The sequence below is a fragment of the Loxodonta africana genome, chromosome 23 (genome assembly GCF_030014295.1).
Source record: "Loxodonta africana isolate mLoxAfr1 chromosome 23, mLoxAfr1.hap2, whole genome shotgun sequence".
Lineage (NCBI taxonomy): Eukaryota > Metazoa > Chordata > Mammalia > Proboscidea > Elephantidae > Loxodonta > Loxodonta africana.
Window position 1 is genome coordinate 72,856,021 of NC_087364.1, and position 21,695 is coordinate 72,877,715.

Consider the following 21,695-nt stretch of genomic DNA (forward strand, 5'->3'; position numbering starts at 1 on the left):
ACAGCTATTGCTTAAACTCCAAATCTGAAAACAATTTATTATACTTCAGCTTTATAATATTCTATATTAAAACAAAGAAAATTCCGAATACATACTTTTTACAAGATTAACATTCTAGACAAGTTTCCTTAAAAACATGCCCCCCCCCCCCCCCAAAATCCCCAAACAAACCTTTCTTCTGCATTTCATAGCGCTGGTTATTATATTTGTTTTCCTTATAAAAATCTTTTTACTTTACAAGTTGTGTACTGTTGGATTTTAACCAGTAATCTAGTTTAAAAGTTGTGCAAATAAACAAAAAATATGAAAATAGTGTGCTATCAGTCTTTTTTTTTTTTTTCCTCTTGAATAAATCTCGTAACAATAGCACTTTTTTGCCCTGAATCAACGGGAAAAGACATGCCAAATCCACTTGCTGAAATTTAGCATTTTGCAGTAATGCTTTTTTCCTTTTCCTTCATTTTTTTTCAACAAACAAAGGTTTCTTTTATAAATTATGATAAATTAAATTACTTAAAATTATAAAATGATCTATAGAGCCATGTCACATTGCAAGTATATGTCATATATACTTCTAAAGTCCTTATTTCCCAACTCTATTCCAGTGGCTTCCTTAAAAAAAGAGTACTTCCCACACCTCGTGATGGTATCTTTTGAAACTGAGATGTTGCTCAACTAAACCAACTGGAATTGTAATTTCTAGATGAATTTCCACACTGCCACTGATATGCACATTTTTCTTCTGTTCTCCATTGCAGTAGTTGTCTGCATGCGTTGGGCTGATGTCACGCACATTAAAAAAATGGTTAACACATTCTTCCATGAAATTATATTAATGTGTTCAGATGTTTTCAGTTTAAAAATACTTGCTAATAAATATATGTAACATAAGCAATGCTACTGCAGCTGAATAAAAAAGAAAAATGTAATGCTGGTCAGTAATGTTGGCTTAAGAAGCAGTACTATATATTAAAATGCCTTATTTGGAGATTTTAATTTCCCTTGTTTTCCAGCAGTCAGGTATTTGGTGTTAGAAGCCTATATAAAGGAAAAGAACTTCTCAAAAACAATGTCCTATGCAGCTGGAATAATTAAATCTTCTCAGTCTCTGCTAGTGTTATTTGCTGCAAAGACATATAAGTTTCCCATCTGGCTCAAGCCACTCTGAATATGTGCAACATGAATTTCTACATTATTCTGAAAGTAGCTGATATTAGAAGCATCTACTGTACTCTTGATATCATTTAATGAATCTGTAAGTGATTTGAATTCAAAGGAATTCAGGTCTCCTTCTGCAAGACACTTAATTTGTAATAAAATAGCTGTAAGTCTAGAGATTAAGTCTGTAAGGTTTTCATTTTCAACACAGGGCTGTCCTGTTGAGGAGTCTGCATGCCAAACAATTTCCTGTGCTTCTTCTTCAGACCTTCGTCTCATATCTGTTGGCTGACCTGCAGGCTGGAGGCCCTGATCTGGAGCAAGCTCATAGCAGTACTGCTGAACTTTATGCAAAACTTTGTTGAGGTCTTTGTTTAGCTGTTCAAGCTCCAGAACAATGGTTGCATATCTTCGCTGAAATTCAGTGCTGATGGACATGGAATACGATTTCAATTTTTCTGCTTCTGTATTCACTTCCCTTAATTTCTTGATGTGTTCCTTCTTAATCATGAGAATTTTGGATAATTTGGTCACTTGGATAAGGAATTCTACTGGAAAACCACCTAACGTTTCAGTGTCAGAGCCAGAAATTTTATTTCTCCAAGGTGACTGTCCTAATAAAGGATCATTATCTGCAATAGGTGACTGGAGAGGAGGAGTATAATGTAACCGTGGCGGGGTCATAAAAAATTGAGAAGGCCGCTGTTTTTGTCCAAAGACAGCAATTGGCATTGTCTCATGAGGCTCATTACTAAGGACTTCATAGTCAGGGATGGTATGGGTTCCAAGCCCTGCCCTATCAAAAGTCACTCTGTAAGTAGCACTAAGAGTATCCACAGCATCTATTTGTCCAGCGAACCAGACCATCGTGAACACCATGTAACCGCGCCATAACTTTGGTTCCAATAACCAGGGGCAAAGGAATTTCTTCCAGGAGATCTTTGAATTGTGAAACATCTGCAATTTTCCTTTGTTGTAACAGTCTTATTTTCTGCCGTTTCTGTTTTAATGCTGATCTCTCTTCCTCAAAAAACGCAGAAGAACATCTCCGTGGTTTTCCCATAAGCCGCCTGATTTTTCCCCATTCTACTCGTTAACTTTCTTGTCTTCAAATTAGGAAAACATTCTTTTAGACATACACAAAAGTCATTATCGCCTTCAAAAAGTGGTTTATCTATGTTTGAGTAGAACCATTCGTATACGCACCATTTATGTGCTTTGGGAAGCTCGAGCAGGTTATGTACTCGAAAACCAATCTTCTGTGAGGATTTCTTATCTGGTGTTGACATTGTTGCTGTAAATTTCTTTTGAGACTCTGGCAGCTCGTCTTCTTATGTTCCTTGGCTCTTCAGCTCCTGTGTCCTGGTTTCTTGGCCTGTTAACTCTGGCCTCACGCTCACATCTGCCCTGCTGCGGCAAGTGTTCCAAAGCTCTGTAGCTCCACCTGTAAGTGCCTGGAGGTACCCACTCAGGCAGGAAGCCTCCTGTGCACAGACACTCAGCTCTCTTGGTATGTGGGTCAGGCAAGCCCAGCTCCATGGAGAAGTGCCCAGAGGCACCCCACTCTACCAGGAAGCCTCCTGCACACAGGCACTCAGCTCTCGCTCTGTGGGTCGGCTCCAGCGTTGTCTGGTGCTGGTCTCCTGGTTCTGCCGCTGCCACTTCTCTATCCATTCACAGTTTCAAAACTGCTTTCACGTTTTAGGTATCTGTTAGAGCAGAACCCCACTCTGGGCACCAAATCCTGCCTTGGGCATCAGCTTCGGGGGAAGGCTTTCTCTGTCGGCATTTTTATCAATCTTCCCCCAGACTAGGAGCTTCTCCGTGCAGGGACCCCGGGTCCAAAGGACACACTCTGCTCCTGGCACTACTTTCTTGGTGGTATGAGGTCCCCTCATTTTAACATTTTTAAACTTAGCAAAGGTTTTATTTTGTTTTTACCTGTAAGGCATGGCTTTGTAAAATATGTTCAGTGGCTGGGGACCTGCAGTGTACCTGCTGATAATCAGAGGCAGTAGTATTTGCAAAGGAACCATGGGAACTGCCAATAAGGCTAAATGCTCTTTGGGTACTCCTTCTTCTACCAGCTTCAGTCCTGTCACTGCATCTGCTGCTGAGAAACCAATCTACGATATAAAAACAAACAAACAAAAAGCTATTTTCATTTGTGACTTACAAAATATTACGTAAGCTCTTCATCAATTTCGTTACTGGCCCATGACATTTCAAGTAAGTACCGTATGATTATATCTGCTATGATGATCCAGTTACAAAAGGAACTTTGCCCTCTGGTCTACTAACAATATTTAGTGAAACCAGCTGAAAATTCAGCACTCTTAGGGACTGTAGATGGTTATAATGACAGCTGAATTTTCTTTCAAAAAGTTTAATCTGTTATAAAAAACAGCAGCCAAATTCAAACAGACTGGTTTGTATGTTTTAAGCTGAAGAGAAAAGCCTGCAATGGATCCCTAATAAATCTGGTAAAATGAGGACATTATAACCACAGACACACAGTTTTGATGGCTCCTGACTGACCTTAAGAAAATTTCCAAAACTAAAGTTGTTTCAAGGAATTCTGAGAAAACTTTACACCTGAGAAGCTGAATAAAATGAAGGGGAAGAAAGAGTATAATTAGATTAATTCTTAGAAACGACGACAAAGAGTAAGAATGATAAAAGCAGTGGGTAAAAGCTTCATGTGAAATAAGATATCTGCATGTTTCAAAGTATCATCCCATAAATTAGTTTTTAATTACGAAAGGAAGAAGAGTAACTTGAAAACAGATTAACCAAGTAATCAAGGCTAACAACAGACAACAGGATAAATGGCCATTTTGTGGTCCCTGATGGAATTCCCTGAGGAAGTCACAGCATCACCTCTGTGATATTTCTGCCACACATGCATAACCCAAACCTAAAGATGAAAAACAGCAGACAAACCCAAACTGAAGGCCATTCCATCGAATAACTGGCCTGTATTTTTTTTTTTTAGTGTCCTTCAAAAATGTCAAGGCCATCCATGAAGGATAAAAACAGACTCATAGCAATTCAATGTAATGTGTGATCTTGGACTGGATCCCTGACCAGGAAAAAAATAAAGTTATAAAACTGTAATTAGGGCAACTTGTTAAATCTGGATATGGACTGTGATTAGATAACAATATTGCATAAATTTTTAATTTCCTGGTTTTTAGGACTGTATTACGGTTTTGTAAGAGAAATCACTCATTCTTAGGAAATACAGAAGTATTTTAAAAGTATTTATGGATAAAGGGGCATGATGGGTTCAAATTACTCTCAAATATGTCAGAAGAAATACGTGATAGAGCAAGAACAAATGTAAAGAAAGTGGAGCTATATGTTGACCTTAGAGATTCTGGATAAAGCCTACCTGGGAGATCTTTCTAATATGCTTGTAACTTTTCAAACTGTGAAATTGTATTAAATAATAACTGTTTAATAAAATGAACAATAGATACTATACACTTTGACTTCTTGCATGCAGCCAAAGAACAAATTTTACCATAAAAAAAAAAAAGGTCAAAGGTATTTCACTTAAATATAGCAAAGAATTTCACTGACATTTCACTCATTCTCTTATACAAAAACAGTCAGATACGCGAACTGACTTCAACATTTACTCTGTATTAGCTGTGGTTTGGGGGAGATATTTGGAATACACGTATCTAACGAGAAACTCGTATCCAGAATATGTAAAGGACAAAAATGAACAAACTAATGCTATAAACAATATAGATAAGTCACACAAAGATAACACTGAGCAAAAGAACCAGACACACGTATATATTATATATTCTACCTATAGAAAGTGTTAATAAATGGGGAAAACTGATCTATCATGTTAAAAGTTATGAGGGATGACCTTTAGGGAGGTTTACTTTAAAAGGCAAACACCGGACTCTCAACTCCACAATTTAGGCACCACCTAATATTTTTGAAAAGCAATTCAGCAGTCATATTCACAGACCTACCAGTTGCCTATTTAGGAATCTACTGGAAAGAAACATTCTGAACATCAAAGACTTTGCACAAAAGTGTACATCACTGCATTTTTATAATTGAACACCATAAGCAAATTAAATGTACAACAGAAAAATGACTGAGCGAATTGTGGCAAGTTTACATACCGTGAATATTAGAGAGCTATTAAAAAGTATAAGGAGCCCTAGTGGTGCAGTAGTTAAGTGCTCAGCTGCTAGCTAAAAGGTTGGCAGTTGGAACCCACTGGCCACTCCACAGGAGACAGATGTGGCAATCTGCTTCCATAAAGATTACAGCTTTGGAAACCCTATGGGGGCAGTTCCACTCTGTCCAATAGGGTCACTAGGAGTCAGAATCAACTAGACGGAGAGAGGTTTGGTTTTCGGTTTTAGTTATTAAAAAGTCTGCTTTCAAGCATTATTTAATGATACAGGAATGTGTTTCGGAGATGACAAAACCAAGATAAAAATTATATAAAACCAAAACCAAACCTGTTGCTGTTGAGCTGATTCCGACTCATAGCAACCCTACAGGATAGAGCAGAACTGCCCCATAGAGTTTCCAAGGAGCTCCTGGTGGACTGGAACCGCTGACATCTTGTTTAGCAGCAGTAGCACTTAACCACTACACCATCATGGTTTCCAAAAGTTATATATGGTATGATTTAATTCCATGTTTAGAGTATGTGTATGTGTATATACACATACTTTACACATACATATATACACATATGTTGTTAGGTGCTGTCAAGTTATACATATGTATATATAAAAAAAATATATATTTAAAAATATATATAAAAACATATATAAGCTATGTATATAAAAAGCATATACATACTTAAGGTATATATATAAAGTATATAAAGTACGTGTACACACACACACACACAGAAAAAATAGAGGCTGGAAGGAAGTATACCAAAAATGAGAGCAATGGTTATCTCTAAGTGATGTAATTAGATAACAAACAATCTTCCTCGAACTTTGCCCATTTTCTAAAAGGTCCCTCTCCTATCATTTGCTGGTGCTGTTAGCTGTCACAGAATCGGCTCTGACTCATGGCGACCTCACGTACTACAGAATCAAACATTGCCTGGTCCTGTGCCATCTTCATGATCACTGGTATCTCCGTCATTAGAGAGGAGGAAAAACTCACTGTTTAAAATTAAAATAATAAGACAATATTTTTCCTCCACAGGTGTCAAAAGACAGTGGTATAGTGTTTATGTAGACAGGTTTTAACATGTAATTTGAAAATTCTACAATTAATTCTGGATTCTATGAATGTTAATGACAGCACTTTCAAGCTCACTGTAATAATATATACTTACCTTTCTTCTAGCATAGTGTCTTAAAAATGTTTTAGAACTATAAAATTAAAAAAAAAAAAAGGAGAGCTTAATACAGAAACCGTAAAATAAAAATCAACAGTAATCCTTGTTTACTCTATGGTTACTACCTCCTAACATTTTAAATAATAATTCAGTGGATTTTTAAAGACTTCTTAAAGTGCTTGGCTGCTAATTGGAAGGTCGGCGATTCAAGCCCACCAGCGGCTTCACAGGAGAAAGGTGTGGCAATCCGCTTCCATAAAAGGTCACAGCCTTGGAGACCCTATGGGGCAGTTCTACTCTGTCCTGCAGGGTCGCTATGAGTCAGAATTGACTCGATGGCAAGGAGTTTAATAATTTTTTACTTTCATATCTTTGTAAATTATATTCTACGTAAATAATCTGACTACCTTTAACATTAACACTCATTGTAATAGTTGTTGCCGTCAGGTGCTGTCCAGCTGATTTCCAACTCATAACGGCCCCACCTGACAGAGCAGAACTGCCCCATAGGGTTTTCTAGGCTGCATTCTTTATGGGAAGAGGTCGCCAGGTCTTCCTCCGGTGTAGTCACTGGGTGGTTTTGAACCACTAACCTTTCTGCTGTGCTTAACCGTTCTGCCATCAGGACTCCTCATTATAATAAACGAAACCAAACCAAACCCACTGCTGTCAAGTTGATTTCGACTTATAGCAACTCTCTAGGACAAAGTAGAACTGCCCCACAGAATTTCTAAGGCTGTAATCTTTCCAGGAGCAGACTGTGACATCTTTCGCCCACAGACAGGCTGGTAAATTTGAACAACCCAGCCTTCAGTCAGCAGCCCAGGGCTTAACCACTGTGGGACCCGGGTCCCTTCCTCATTGTAACAGTAAAACAGCTATTATTTTCTCAAGGTATTCATTTCTGTTTGAAGATTTAGTATTAAATAAATACGATTTCACACTTATTTCCATAATGACATAACTGTTTTCATGATCCCAAGACATTTAGCTTACTTTGGAATTATATTTAATATCCTCACACTTTTTAAAACACATATAATAAACAAAAAGTAATGCTTTTACATTGTTAAATTCTAAATGTGGTGGAAAGGGACTTAGGACATGTACAGACAGTGAAAGCACTCCATGCTATTGGTAATTATAAATCAATGGTAACTGCGTTATAGAACTCTTACCTTTGCAGTCAGAATCAGAAGGCAAAATGTCAGAACTGCGGGCATTTTTATAATTGCAAAAAGCAACTTGTAAGTGTCCGTAATCCCTTGTGTTTCTTCTTTTACTAGTGATACTTCTTTGTTCTCTTTTTTCAGAAGGGCAACTAAGGTTGTTGTTATTAAAAATACAGTTCCCCAGAAAAAAAGGAAATCTGAAATTAAGAATGTTTTAAATTTTAATTAACTTTTGTTATGACATACCTCTATTGACACTCAATAATTCTATATGCAACTTTTCCTCTGCTAAAGCCTGTTAAAAAAAAAAAAAAATCGACATTTACGTGCCTATCCTGTTCAAAGTACCGTACCAAGCAGTCATGGCTCTGGAAAACATACTTTATATACGTTTTTTTTTTTTTTTTTTCACAAATAACGCATCCACACATATAATGTGTGGCATAGCTTGGTTACAAAAATAGCAAGGCGGGTTTGCGTGGTTAGCAAAAACGTATAACGGACATGTTAGGTGAGTAAAAATACAGTAGATCCAGAATAGAGAGTTTTACTGAACAAGAAAAAAGAGTCACAGACATTTAGTGTACAACTGGGATGAATAAAACAAAAATCTGCCATGTCATTTTACTCTAGGGAAGTGCTAGGGGTGGGAAATGATTTTCATACCCCATAAAAACCATCAGTCAAATTTATTAAGCACCTAAGTCGTTTCAGTTCTTTATTAAATTACGACAACTTAGACAATGTACGATGGCTATTTACACTGGATTTTTTCCACTTTTATTTTTTAACTTTCCAATGTTTTCAAGGAGTCCCTGGGTGGTACAAGCAGTTCCTGTGCTTGGCTGCTAACTGAAAGGATGGAGGTTGGAATCACACCCAGAGGCACCTCAGAAAAAAGGCCTGATGACCCACTTCTAAAAAACCGGCCACTGAACACCCTGGAGCACAGTTCTGCCCGGACACACACGGGGCCGCCGTGAGCTGGAGCTGACCCCACGGCAACTGGATTTTAATGTTTTCGATCTGTCTGAGGACAACCTTCTCTTTTAAATACTGTGATAAAAACCAAAACCAAAACCAAATCCCTTGTGGTGGAGTAGATTCCAACGCACAGCGACCCTACAGAATGAGGAAGAACTGCCCCCCAGAGTTTCCAAGGAGCAGCCGGTAGATCGGAACGGCCAACCTTTTGGTTAGCAGCCGAGCTCTTAACTACTGTACCACCAGGGCTCCAACACTGTGATATCCGAGCAATTTCCTTATACTTTTAGGTTCAGAACGAAACACAGGACAGGACCGTCTGAGTGGTTTCAGTGAGAACCAGCTGGGGTATCAGCCGTTACCTTGAACAATTTAAGTGGAGGGAGTGAACGATGGTCAGTGAGATTCTGCTTAACAGATAAAAATAATGGTAATAACAGGTACTAAATGCATACCATGTGCCACAAACGTTCTAAGCATTTTATACGTATTATCTCCTCCACTCCGTCCACCCAATATATTAGGTTACTACTAGCCCCAATTGGCAGATGAAGAAACTGAGGCTTAGAGAGGTTATGTTTTCCAAAGTCACATTCTAAGTCAATGGTAAAATTGCTGCAGTCTTTACAGGAGCAGACTCACACAGCTAACGTCAACGCTGAACCACCCTGAGAAATGCATGTCGGTCTGCCACTACGAAAACTGTTAGATAACCCTGTCTCAGTTTCTTCTTCTGTAAAATGGGAAGACTTGGCTAGAAAATCCCAAAGATGCCTTCTAGTGCTAATATTCTAAAATTGCTCTGTACGTGGTTACTTCTATTTTCCCTACCGGGCAGTTCTACTCTGTCCTATAGGGTAGCTATGAGTCAGAATCGACTCAACAGCACACAATAACAACAACTTATTTTATTGTTCATGTAGCACAGCTAACTGTTCATGGAGCCTTAGTTGTATAAGGAGCCAGCTCTTTTCAAAAACAATCAGAGCCTTGTTGAGTCAGGGTTCTCCCTCTGGACCTGGCCCTGCTGCTGTGACGCCTGCAGGTCACTGCTGTAGCTCGAACCTCGTTTATGACGGCGGCATAGAGCGTTACTGTTTATACCAACTTCACTTGTGTATATACCAAGCTCGCCTGAGAGTTTATAGGCTCATTCCTTACATGTTCTCATCAGACTTTCATAACAAACTTGTAAGGTGGGCAAAGCAGGCATTGTTACTATGCAGAGATGAGGAAAAGGTGCTTGGTATGCTTAAACTCCGGCCAACAGTCAAATTAGTAAGAAGCAGAGGCAGAGCTTGAACCTAAATCTCCTGAATTTGAGTTTCATACTCTTTCCGTTATTTCACACTGCCTACATAAACATTTACTTAGGATAATTTCCCCCAAAGCAAGGCTCTCCTATTGAAATCGTACAAACTAAAGAAGCTAAGATGCTTTAGACACATATGGAAAATTATATTCTGGGCTAGACCATTTTTTTCACCATAGAAAATTTATAATTAATTTTAGGTAACAGAAGGGAAACCGTGAAGCATTCTTAAACACAAAAGTATCCATTTAAAAATGCAGTAATACATTTCAAAGTATTTAAGTAAAAGCCTTATGATTAACTTCATCAAAATAACAATTTCTAACTTACATTAATACAGTACACGGTTCAAAAGAAATAAACAATTTAAGACTATTCTTACAAGCGAGGTTATAATGTCAATTCATTTTGCATTCTTCACTTCATCTGTAAAATGCAACAAATAATAACATCTTTAAGGATTTCAGCTATATCACTCTTGTTGAGTTTTTGATCATTTTGTTTAAATCAGCTGTTTAAGAAAGCCTGACAGAAACTATATTACTTTCACTGTCATCAGAATTTCTAATGGTTTCTAAATAAATGTTAACTGAAAATTAAAATTTCTCCCATTACATACTAAAAGAGTTCAATTTCTCAAAGCAAAAATATTTTTAATTTGCTTCGTATATCCCTCCAACTACGATGAACAAAATTTTCATCTAGAATTTGCATTCGTACCAATAGCAACAGAAAGAAGAATAAGTTAAACAAGTTTTAGCATGCTTCTAATTACTGTTTGTGGATAATTTCTAATTTCTTTGTGCTTTGAGGCTTAACTAACAGTACATTTGAAAGACGAAGCAGTGACAGTGGACCATTCACAGAGCCCTAATTCAAAGGCTTTCTAGAAGCCAATACCTCATTGCCAGGAACTATGTGAAGAAGTTTGACAAGCGCAATTACCAAAAACACTGACCACTGAACAGACTATTGCTATTGCTTATCAATGTCGCTTTCACGCTAGAAAACATTCAGAGTCGGATACACGAACCACTGTAAAGGCCGTGGAGCCCTGGTGGCTAAATGGTTAAGCATTTGACTGCTAACCAAAGGTGGGCAGTTTGAATCCACTAGCCGCTGCTTGGAAACTCTACACTGTCCTATAGGTTTGCTGTGAGTAATGAGTTCGGTTTTTATATTTTTGTAAAGATAGTGGCACAGTGGTTAAGAGCTCAGCTGCTAACCAAAAAGTTGGCAGTTCAAATCCACCACCTGCTCCTTGGAAACCTATGGGGCAGTTCTACTCTTTCCTATAGGGTCGCTATGAGTCAGAATTGACTCGACAGCAATGGAACTGGTAAAGGTATGTTATTACCAAAATTAATTTCATTATTAGCAGTTTGGTTAATCTTACGTATTTTATCACAAAAGCATTATAGTGTATATACGGATGATCAAGATCTCAAAGCTGGTATTCGGATTTCATGAACATGGTTTCTAAGCAAAGACCTAATAGACTAAAAAACCAAAAACCAAACTCACTGGCAGCGAGTCAACTCCAACTCTGACTCAGTGCGCCCCCATAGGATCTGTAAATCTCTATGGAAGCAGAATGCCACATCTTTCTCCCATCAAGTGGCTGGTGGTTTCAAACCACCAACCTTTCGGTTAGCAGTCAATCGCTTTAACCACTGTGCCACCAGGGGTCCTTTAAAGACAGACTAAAGACTAAATGTTTTGAAGTGGCTACTAGAGCTTTCTAGTGCTTTCATGAAAGCAAAAATGAAGAGCAAGTAACAATTCCCTGGTAACCAAAAAGGTTACAAAAGCTGGCAGTCTGAGTGCCTATTGTTGAGCCCAGGACAAAACACAGGACATCTCACTTACATCTCAAAATCCCCCTCTCCAAGACAGGCATTATTATTCCTACTTTATACACAATGAAACAGTATCACACGCCAGAAAACATCAGAGGTGACATTTAAACTCAGTTCTGATTCTAAAGCAAAAATGTCTCCCGTCATGCTAAAATACTAGCCAAAAGGTTGGTGGGTCGAACCCACTTGGAAGTGCCTTGGAAGAGAGGCCTGGCAATGGGTTTTCAAAGCCTTGAAAACCCTATGGAGTAGTTCTACTCCGCACACATGGGGTTGTCAGGAACTGGAATCAACCTGATGGCAGCTAACACCATGGCCACTCAGATGCTCAAAGACACCCACAGCAAGTAAACTCTCTCTCCCTCATCAATCAATCCTTCATCAATCAATCCTATCAACAGCAACACTCCTGAGGAAAAAAAGGGGCACACTTTAGCTCCAACCAGGAGGCCTGGACTATAGATATGATCATAGAGCTTGAAACTGGCTACTTACATCCTCTTCCTCCATCTCTCCACGTGCTGCTATGCCAAAGGGTACGTGTGCATAGGATAAACAAACATCGTGTATCTTCCTAACAAGTTCATCTTACTCAATCATTTATAAAGAAGCATTTTACTGAGAATAAACATATTATGGAGCAGAATGCAAAATTTCCACAAACTTTTAAGATAAAAATATAAGGCTTTAAAAAAAAACTTCAAGCTTTCAATGCTTTGGACTAGGCCCCCAGACCCGATGTGGTAGGTTCACCCTCTTCCACCATCAGAAGAGGTAGAAAAACTGAGAAGCACTGTCTGATACAGCCGTCCTTGGCTCGGGTCAGGTTCTCTCTCCTAGCTCTTGCCCACAGTATGGGAAGTAACCTCAGCCTTTTATAAGCCAGCGGTAGGAGGACAAACTGTCCTAGCTTCTGCTCTAAACAACTGTCAAGCTTTCCTTTCATGTCCACAGCTCTCTACCTCACTGAAGGCAAGAGCATAGAGGGACAAGGAACACCTGTCAACAGGTCCAACACTCTCACTTTCACAGTGGAGGAAAGTGAAACATAAAGACAATGTGTCTGGCGCTGGGTCACCAGCTGAGTCTTTGCAGTAACAGACCTTCCTTCTGTTCCACGAATCTCGCCCTTAAGCATATTTGCCTCAGATATCCCTGCTGTTGAAGAGAGCTCCCAGAGATGTTGTTTTGATTATAGTCATATTTTATTTGGGGGTTAAGTTTTTAAAAGACAGCAGATAACACAAAGATGGAATAAATACAAAGTTAATTGTGAAATCTTCCTAACCCTTTAGGAAGGTGCCATGTTTGAGACCCCAGACTATTTCATTAACTCCAATTGTCTGAGTTTCCTCCAGGGCAGAAGAAATTGTTGTTTCTTCAGTCGAGGGCCAGACGGGGCAGCTGGCTTGGTAACAAACGTGGCAAGGATGCAAAGAAACGATCGCCCATACATTGCTGGAGGAATGTAAAATGGTATAGCCACTCTGGAAAAGTCTGGCAGTTCCTTTCAAAACTAAAAATGGATTTATCTTAAGATTCGGCAATTGTACCCTTGAGCACTTACCCCGGATTTGTACACGCACACTCATAACAGATTTATTCACAATAGTTAAAAACTAAAAATCACCCAAATCTCCTTCCACGGGTAAACTGTGAAATAAACTACGGTTGTCTAACAAATGGATTCTACTCAGCAATAAAAAGGAACACACTACTGATACATACAGCTTGAATGAACCTCAAGGAAATTACGCTGAGTGAAAAAAGCCAGTCCCAAAAGGATACACACTGCATGACTCCATTTGTGTAATATTCATGCAATAACATAATTATAAAGATGGAGAACGGATGAATGGTTGCCAGGGACAAAGGGTGGGAGGAGGGGATGAGGGTGGCTATAAAGAGGCAAAATGAAGGCGTCTCGTGGTGATGGCAGATTTTAGTGTCTTGACTGTGGTGGTGGTTACACAAGGCTAAACATGCAGGAAAACTGCATAGAACCACACACACACAAGTTCATATATAATTGGTGAAATCTCAATTAGCTGTATGGGTTGTACCAATGCCAACTTCTCAGTTTCGATATTATACAAAAGTCAGGTAAGTTGTTTAACAGTTGAGGCTGGGGGAAGGGTGCATGGGACTTCCCTGTAGATTTCTTTGCAACCTCCTGTAAATCTATAATTATTTAAAAATAAAAAGCTTAAAAAAATAGTGGGCAATTTTTTAATACGCAGAAGTTCTAAGACTGTGCTAGGGAATAATAAACATAAACCTCAAATATAAGATAATCAAAAAAGACAGAAGTCTTTAGGCATGCTGAAATCACCTACTCTATAGCTTTAATTGATGACCACTAGACTTCTGCCTGCGGAGACTGTGTGTTCAATTACGAATGGGAAGAATAAAATTAAAAAACATATAAAACGCAAGAATTATCCACAATTATTTCTAAAAGCACCAGAGTCTTAGTTATCTAGCACTCCTGTAACAGAAGTATCACAAGTGGGTGGCTTTCAAGAACAGAAATCTATTTTCTCAGCGTTTAGGAGGCTAGATGTTGTAATTCGGGACATGCTGTGGGTGGAGGTCCTTCCTCGTCTATTTCACCTTCTAGTAGCTGCCAACAATCCTTGTAGACGTATCTATTTCCACTTCCGTCTTCCTCTTGTGTGTCTCCTGTGCCCATTCTGCTCGTCTTATAACTCAGAAGTGATTAGATTTAGAACCCACCCTACTCAGGTATGACCTAATTGACATAGCAAAGAAAATCCCATTTCTACACAGGATCGTATTTACAGATAAAGGGGCCAGGATTTCAACACACATTTTGGGGCAAACAATTCAATTCAAAACAACGGATGAAATTAGGAATTTTATATTTTTCATTTTTAATTCTCTAGGAACCGAACATCTCCTTGTATTAAGTAATTCTATTTTGCTTTCTCAAAAAAAAAAAAAAAATTACATGTTTAAGAACAGACTGTAAATGAAAGTAGGAGACTACTGGTAATTAGTGAGGCTGTGTGATTCATTGACAAGTTTACACAGCAAAGGCTAGTTCAACTGATCTGTCAATAAATCTCAAAAAAATGAGAAGTGAAATTCAGAATAAAAAATATGACAAATAAAATAACTCTGAAGTTTACAGCATATTTTGTAAATTGACTTTTCCACACAAAAGCACTTCCATGGTTCTTTACTAGGCAAAGAAAGCACAAGGTACCATTTTTCCTTCGCTTTGATTTAAAAAAGAAAAAAAGGTCTTAAGGCTTTCCCTCTGGGGTGTGGACCTTTGGTTTTTAGTACCTAATTCCCCCTGAATTTATAAGCCCCAGTATTCCTCCACTTGCTTAACTACTAGAGCCCCAACATCTGAAAATAAGTTCAAATTTGCTCTATTTGTCTATGCTGACATGTAAGATCCACCAGATTTACGAACATGTTCCATTCAAGGTCAAAGGGAGCTAAACTGATTTAGCTTCAGGTTTCGTATCACACACTTTGTATATTTACTCACAGATTAGCTTTTAAGGCAATAGGTTAATTAAAAAAAAAAAAAGTTTACTTTCAAATTGTTATTCAGTAAAACTGAATTTTTTCTTTGATTATACAGCTGTATGAACTTTAATGCATATAGAGATTTCACACCACCACCGTAATCAAGATACGGAGCAGTTCCATCACCCCCAAAACTCCCTGGTGCTATCCATCTACAGTCATCCTCCCCACATCCAGACCTCGAGCAACAACTGATCTGTCCTCCATCCCTATAGTTTTGTCTTTTTGAAGATATAAGTATTTTACGCCTAGATATGGATGCTATTACGAACACTTTACGGCCTTTATGAGAATAACTGATATGTTAGAAATGAATCACTCCACACTGCCCAAGCTCTAACAAGCACACCTAGTGACATATGGTAGTGAATACTGCTTCTGAGAGCAGGACACAGAGATTTGTGACTAAGCGGGAATTAACGGCCCTGCTCTCTGTCTAGTCCAGACCATACACAGCTTTTCAAGTACTGTTTTTACTATTATCATCACAAGTTTAATTAACTCTGTATTTACACCATCAGTTTTTTCAAAGCAACATTTCCTTTTTCTCTACCTGACTCTATGTGCATGCCTCTCTATTAGCAAACTCTAAGCTCCAGTATCTTCAGCTCTCTTCTCCAGAGCTGGACCATCCTGCTCCCCACCCCCAAACCCAAATATCCTGTTTCCCATCCGACAGCTTTTTCTAATTGTGTTACCACTGCCTCTAGGGCAGAGGGTCTCAACTAGTAGTTCACGGGCTGGATCTAGCCCAAAGGCGTATTTTACATGCACCTACTGAGTGTTTTAAAAATGAGGATATAAACAGAAGAGGAATTCACAGCTTCTTTTGAATACTCATAACACCTAGCAATCCTGGGAACCCTATTGCCAGTGATAGGCAATGATTTATTGGAGTTGAAGCTCCCTGCCTTTTTAGCTTCTCAGGTTAACACTGTCCCCTCCAATTCCTAGTCTTGCACAAACCCACTTAGCCTATTTACAATACTTATCCACTGGCTTTGTTATTTTGGTTTGCAAACCTACATTAAAAAAAAACAAGAACCAAACCCACTGCCATCCAGTGGACTCCTACTCACAGCTACCCTAAAAAATACCCTACAAACTGTAAATTCCTTGAGCAGAGAATTCCCAGATCTTACTCATCATATTACAATACCTGTCACATGGCTAACACCAAACAGGCACTCGGTTCTCAGCAAATGAATGACACGGGTGACTTTAAAAACAAATAAGCATAAAAACCTTCAGTCTATCGCTTCTCCCGGGCATCAGGCATTCCAAGGGTGGGCTGGTATTTTTTAAACATCGACAGAGTGCTCCTTTTCCCTGTGGAAAAGTCCAGTCAGCACATAGTATATTTAGGCCTCAAGGTTTCCCTTGAGATTTTCTCCTAGTTTCCTACCAACTGTTGGAAAGACATCGGATAGAGAGTCAAGAAACCCAAGCTGTAGCTGTATCTCTAACCAGCCACTTGACCTCAGTTTCCTCATTTATAAGAATGAAGAAACTGAAATATATGATCTTTTCAAGCCGTAAAACTTTATATTCTAATTGCTACGTTCTTCTGGGCTACTTTCATCATTGCTTGCTGTTTAAAAGGTTGTCTCTCTGTTACAAATGGTCCTCGAAAAACAAAGGGGATGGGGAGAGAAAAAGCTTACTTCTGAGTTCAGGACTGTCCTTGATCTACGAGGGTACCAAAAAGCCAGCCTCAGCATAATCAAGGTTTTGATTCTAAGGGATTCTCTTTTCATCCTATCCTTTCTGTTCTCTATTTACTAATTAGATTACACTGCTTTCTAGATGGCAAAAACTGTTCTCTCGATGTATGCCATCTTCATTTAACTGTAACACTCAAAACAAAGTGTTAATCACGCAACGTACTTTAGAATCAAAAACAAAAAAATTATGCTTCTTTTTAATACTCTATTTTCCAAACATTTGCCCCAGTGTTTGGTTATTCTCTTTATTACCTAAGTATAAAAATATTATGACGGGGGCGTCTGACCTCCTACAACTTCACGAGGGGGAGAGAGAATCACCATCGGCCCAAAGCTGATTCCCAGGAAAGCAGAGATCAGACATCTCTCTTCTCTTCAACCTTTTTATTTATGTATGTCATCCCGTTGCCTTCTTGCCTGCATGGACTCTGCTAAGTAGTCAGAGCTGTCTCATTGATTCTCCTTGTTGGTGACTTTTCATTTATTCCTAGGTGCTCTTAAAATTCTCTTTATCTTTGGTTTTGGCAAGTTTGATTATAATGTGTCTTGGTGACTTTCTTTTGGGATCTACCCTATGTGGAGTTCAATGAGCTTCTTGGATAGGTATCTTCTCATCTTTCACGATATCAGGAAAGCTTTCTGCAAACAAACCTTCAAAAATGCTCTCTGTATTTTCTGTTATCCCCCCTGTTCTGATGCTCCAATCACTCAAAGGTTATTCCTCTTGATAGAGTCCCACGTAATCCTTAGGGTTTGTTCATTTTTTTAAGTTTTTATCTGATTTTTCCTCAAATAAATTGGTGTCAAGTGCTTTATCTTCACTCTAATTCTGACTTCCATTGCCTCAATTCTGCTCCTGTGATTTTCTATTGAGTTATCTAGTTCTGAAATTTTATTGATATTTTGGATTTTTATTTGCTGTCTTTCTATGAATTCTAGCAGCCTATTAAATTTGTCATTCTGCTCTTACATAGCTTTCTTAAATTTCTCTATTGCTTTGTGTTTGTGTTCCTTGGCTTGGTCTGTTTTGCCTGATCTCCTTCCTGATCTTTCGAAGAGCTCTGTATATTAATCTTTTGAATTCTACCTCCAGTAATTCCAAAACCTTCTCTTTCGCCAGGAGGTTTGCTGGTTCTTTAGTTTGGTCACTTGCTGGAGCCATCATGGTCAGCCTCTTTATGTGATTTGATATTGGCTGTTGTCTCCAAGTCACTAATAAGTTATTATATTTATTTATTGTATGTTTGTTTACTGTGTTCTAGCTTGTTTTTTTGTTTTGAAATGCCCAAATAGGCTGGGCGTGTGAGCTACTTTGATTGTTGGCGTCTTTGAAGCTCTCACTTCCTGTCACCAGGTGGTTAGGGCTGCTACTAGGTATGTGAGCCCAGCAGTCTCTTTACCCTTCTTGTGTAGATTCAGCTCAGGTGTCCAGGTCATCAGTCACTGAGTGTGTGACGCAGGCTCTCACCTACAGTCCTAAATGGGCAGGGCTACACAAGGGTGACTGGAGTAGGCACAGGTATCTGGCTGCAGTAGCGGTTTATGTGCTGCGCAAGGTAGGGGGCTGACAGCTGCCCCTGAGTGCTTAGGTGGAAGGTGGGTCCCTGTTCCCTAGAGTGCATAGGTGGGTGGGTCTTGCAGCCAGACTTTGGGCACTCAATGCTGTTGGCTATAAGGACTGTGAGGCACCACTTATTCTCAGACTCCTATCATGGGTAGCTAAGTGGACTGGGTGAAGCCGCCAGTCCTCAGGCCCCTGACGTGGGTGGGTGAGGACCCTGCCTAATGTGCAAGTGGTGTCAAATGTCACAAATTTGCCACTCCGCCCCCCCCCAGCTGTTGCAGTTGAAAACAGGCTTCAGGTATGTACCCTGTTGTACCATGCTAATGGGGGCCTACGCTGCTGAATGAGCCCACGTGGGTCTAGGCAGGGGTGAAAGGCATTCACAGTCCATGGATCCCTTATGCCTGAGCCTAGGCAAAGGGGCAGTGCCTGCCCTGAGTTCCTGGCTTAGAGGGCGAGGTGATTTTTTAAAGGCACGAGACTGGTTTGGGTGCAATTAGCCCTGAGTTCCCAGCTTAGCGGTGCTGGCAGCCTCCTTTTTTTGTAGTTCATTTGTTTACCTGTTCCCTCCCCAAAGCCAGGAGACTGGGTTGGGTGTGACGACCGGTCCCACTTCTGGCCTGTATGGGGCATGGCAACCACTGAACACTGCCGCACCAGCACCGGAGCAGAGCAGGGAGGGTACAGACAAGGTGAAGAGAGGCACTTCCCCCTTACAGGAGTCTCAGGCGGAAAGGGTTATTTTGATCCCTCCTGATAGGTCAGATGCTTACACTTAACTTTTGCAGATCCAGCGCAGCTTCCCCTGGCTCCACCACTTGGTGTCTTCCACCTTGGCAAAATGCATCCCGAGCACCACTGCTTGCCTCAACCCATGTGCACGGAAGGATTCAGCCTGCAGGGTGCCTGCTAGGTCAAGCCTGGCACCTCTTCATTGCTTCTGAACTGTCTCTCCCTCTTCCTACCGCTCAGTCTGACTCATCAACTTTGTCTGTGATGTTCAGAGCTCCTAGATCATCACATATAATCGATTCACTTGTTTTTTTTCTTCCTTTTTGTGTCTTTGTTGTAAGAGGGGCCACAGGAACTATCTGGCTATTCTGCCATCTTGGTCCCCTCGCCAACCTTTTTACCAATTCTGACACCAGTCGTCCCTCCCCTGGAATCTTCCACTTCTCTGTTCGGTTCCAAAATTTGCTGCAACGGCCACACAGAACTCACATACAATACTCACAATTATGGGGTTTCTTAGGAGGTTAACAGGTTACAATTCAGGATCAGGAACAACTCAGGATACAGTTCCCCTGTCAGGACAGCTTCTTGGCCATACCTACAGGCAGGCCTCTCCCTGGCCCTCAGCCTCTCATGCCTCTTCGGCTGCCCCAGCCCCTGCCCCACTCAGGCAAGTGTTACAAAGCTCTTTAGCTCCACTGATAAGTGCCCAGGAACACTCCACTCTGCCAATAAGCCTCATTCCAAAGGTGCCCAGCTCTCTCTCATTCTGTGGGTTGGCAAGCCCAGCTCTGCCAACAGTGCGGAGGCATCCTACTCCACCAGGAAGCCTCCTGTCTGAAGGTGCTCAGCTCTCTCACTCCATGGGTCGGCAAACCCACCATAACCACCTTGCTCTGTGGGCTGTGGAGCCCACTGCACCGTCTTGTGCCAGTCTCCTGGTTCTGTTGCAGCTGTTTCTCTGCCGTGGCTTCTCTCCATCTTCGGTGTTACAGTTCTGTCTCCTCGGTCTAGAAAGTTCCCAGCGCAGGTACCCTGGGTCCAAAGGACATGCTCTGCTCCCATCTCTTCTTGGTGGTAGTGAGATCCCCTCTTTCTGCCTCTGGGATGGGCCATTTTAAGACTAGCAGGATGGCAAAACTGACCAATCCCCTTATTAGGGTTCCATACACCTTATTTGCATAGTCCCGCCCCCACAAGGAATAAGGACTAAGGAAGACCAAAGAAGAACTGATGCCTTTGAATTGTGGTGTTGGCGAAGAATATTGAATGTACTGCCAAAAGAATGAAAAAATCTGTCTTGGAAGAAGTATAGCCAGAATGCTCCTTAGAAACAAGGATGGTGAGACTACATCTCACATACTTTGGACACATTATCAGGAGGGATCAGTCCCTGGAAAAGGACATCATGCTTGGTAGAGAACCAGCAAAAAAAGAGGAAGACCCTCAACAATAGGGATTGGCACAATGGCTTCAACAATGGGCTCAAGCATAGCAATGACTGTGAGGATGGTGCAGGACCGGGCAGTGTTTAATCCTGTAGTACATAGGGTCGCTATGAGTCCAGACTGACTCGCTGGCACCTAACAGCAACAACCACCACTCCCACAAGGGGTGCCACGCACCTTATTTGCATTATTAGCAAGCCATCCAACCCACTTGGTGGGCCACAAGGTTCTCATTTGCATTGTCCCACCCAGCCATTTGGTGGGAGTTACAAGACCATGACAAGAAATGCCATATAAAAGCAATCCAACACACTGCACCAAGCCTGTATTTCCTTAATGTGACTCTTTCCGTGCTCTCTAAATTCCTTGAAACCACAGGGTTTTTTTTTTTTTATTTATACTATTACTGAATTCCTGAAAGTAAAAGGCTGTAAATGTGATATGTAAAACCATAAAAGGAGACTGAAAATGCAGACTCTCTTAATTTACTAAATTGTCTTAATCAAACACAGCAGTCCACTAAGAAAAAACATTAAATTAAAAAGTAAACAATTTTATAATCTCCTGGAGAACAAAGTTCAAATTTTCCTGGAGAACAAAGTTCAAATTTCACAGAACAAACAGCTATTCAAATAACAAACCAGTCTAAGTAAAAATTCAACGACACGATTTCGATCCACACATTGGGGAACAGTTGTGGATAAGAGAAGAAATAATTATAATAGCTCCTGAACTCATAATGGCATGCTCTGGCGTGATGTGTTATTAATCATTCTTATGCTATGCTTACGACAAAACTCTAATTTAGCTAGTTAGTCATTCAGTTTCCACAGCCTC

General features: G+C 40.1%; 1 protein-coding gene and 1 pseudogene across 2 annotated transcripts in view; both read right to left on the reverse strand.

Moving 5' to 3' along the window:
* Positions 1-21,695, reverse strand: part of SLC33A1 (solute carrier family 33 member 1) — a 35,162-nt gene that overhangs the window by 10,850 nt on the left and 2,617 nt on the right. Inside the window, exons 2-3 of one of the 2 annotated variants that reach the window (XM_010595936.3) lie at positions 7,678-7,868; positions 3,100-3,284 (exon numbers count right to left, since the gene is read on the reverse strand). In XM_010595936.3, coding sequence (XP_010594238.1) covers positions 3,100-3,284; positions 7,678-7,868 — 376 coding nt within the window. The remainder of the gene's footprint in view (positions 1-3,099; positions 3,285-7,677; positions 7,869-21,695) is intronic. The other variant, XM_064275635.1, reaches the window with a different exon arrangement.
* LOC104846448 (protein lin-9 homolog) lies at positions 474-3,093 on the reverse strand (annotated as a pseudogene).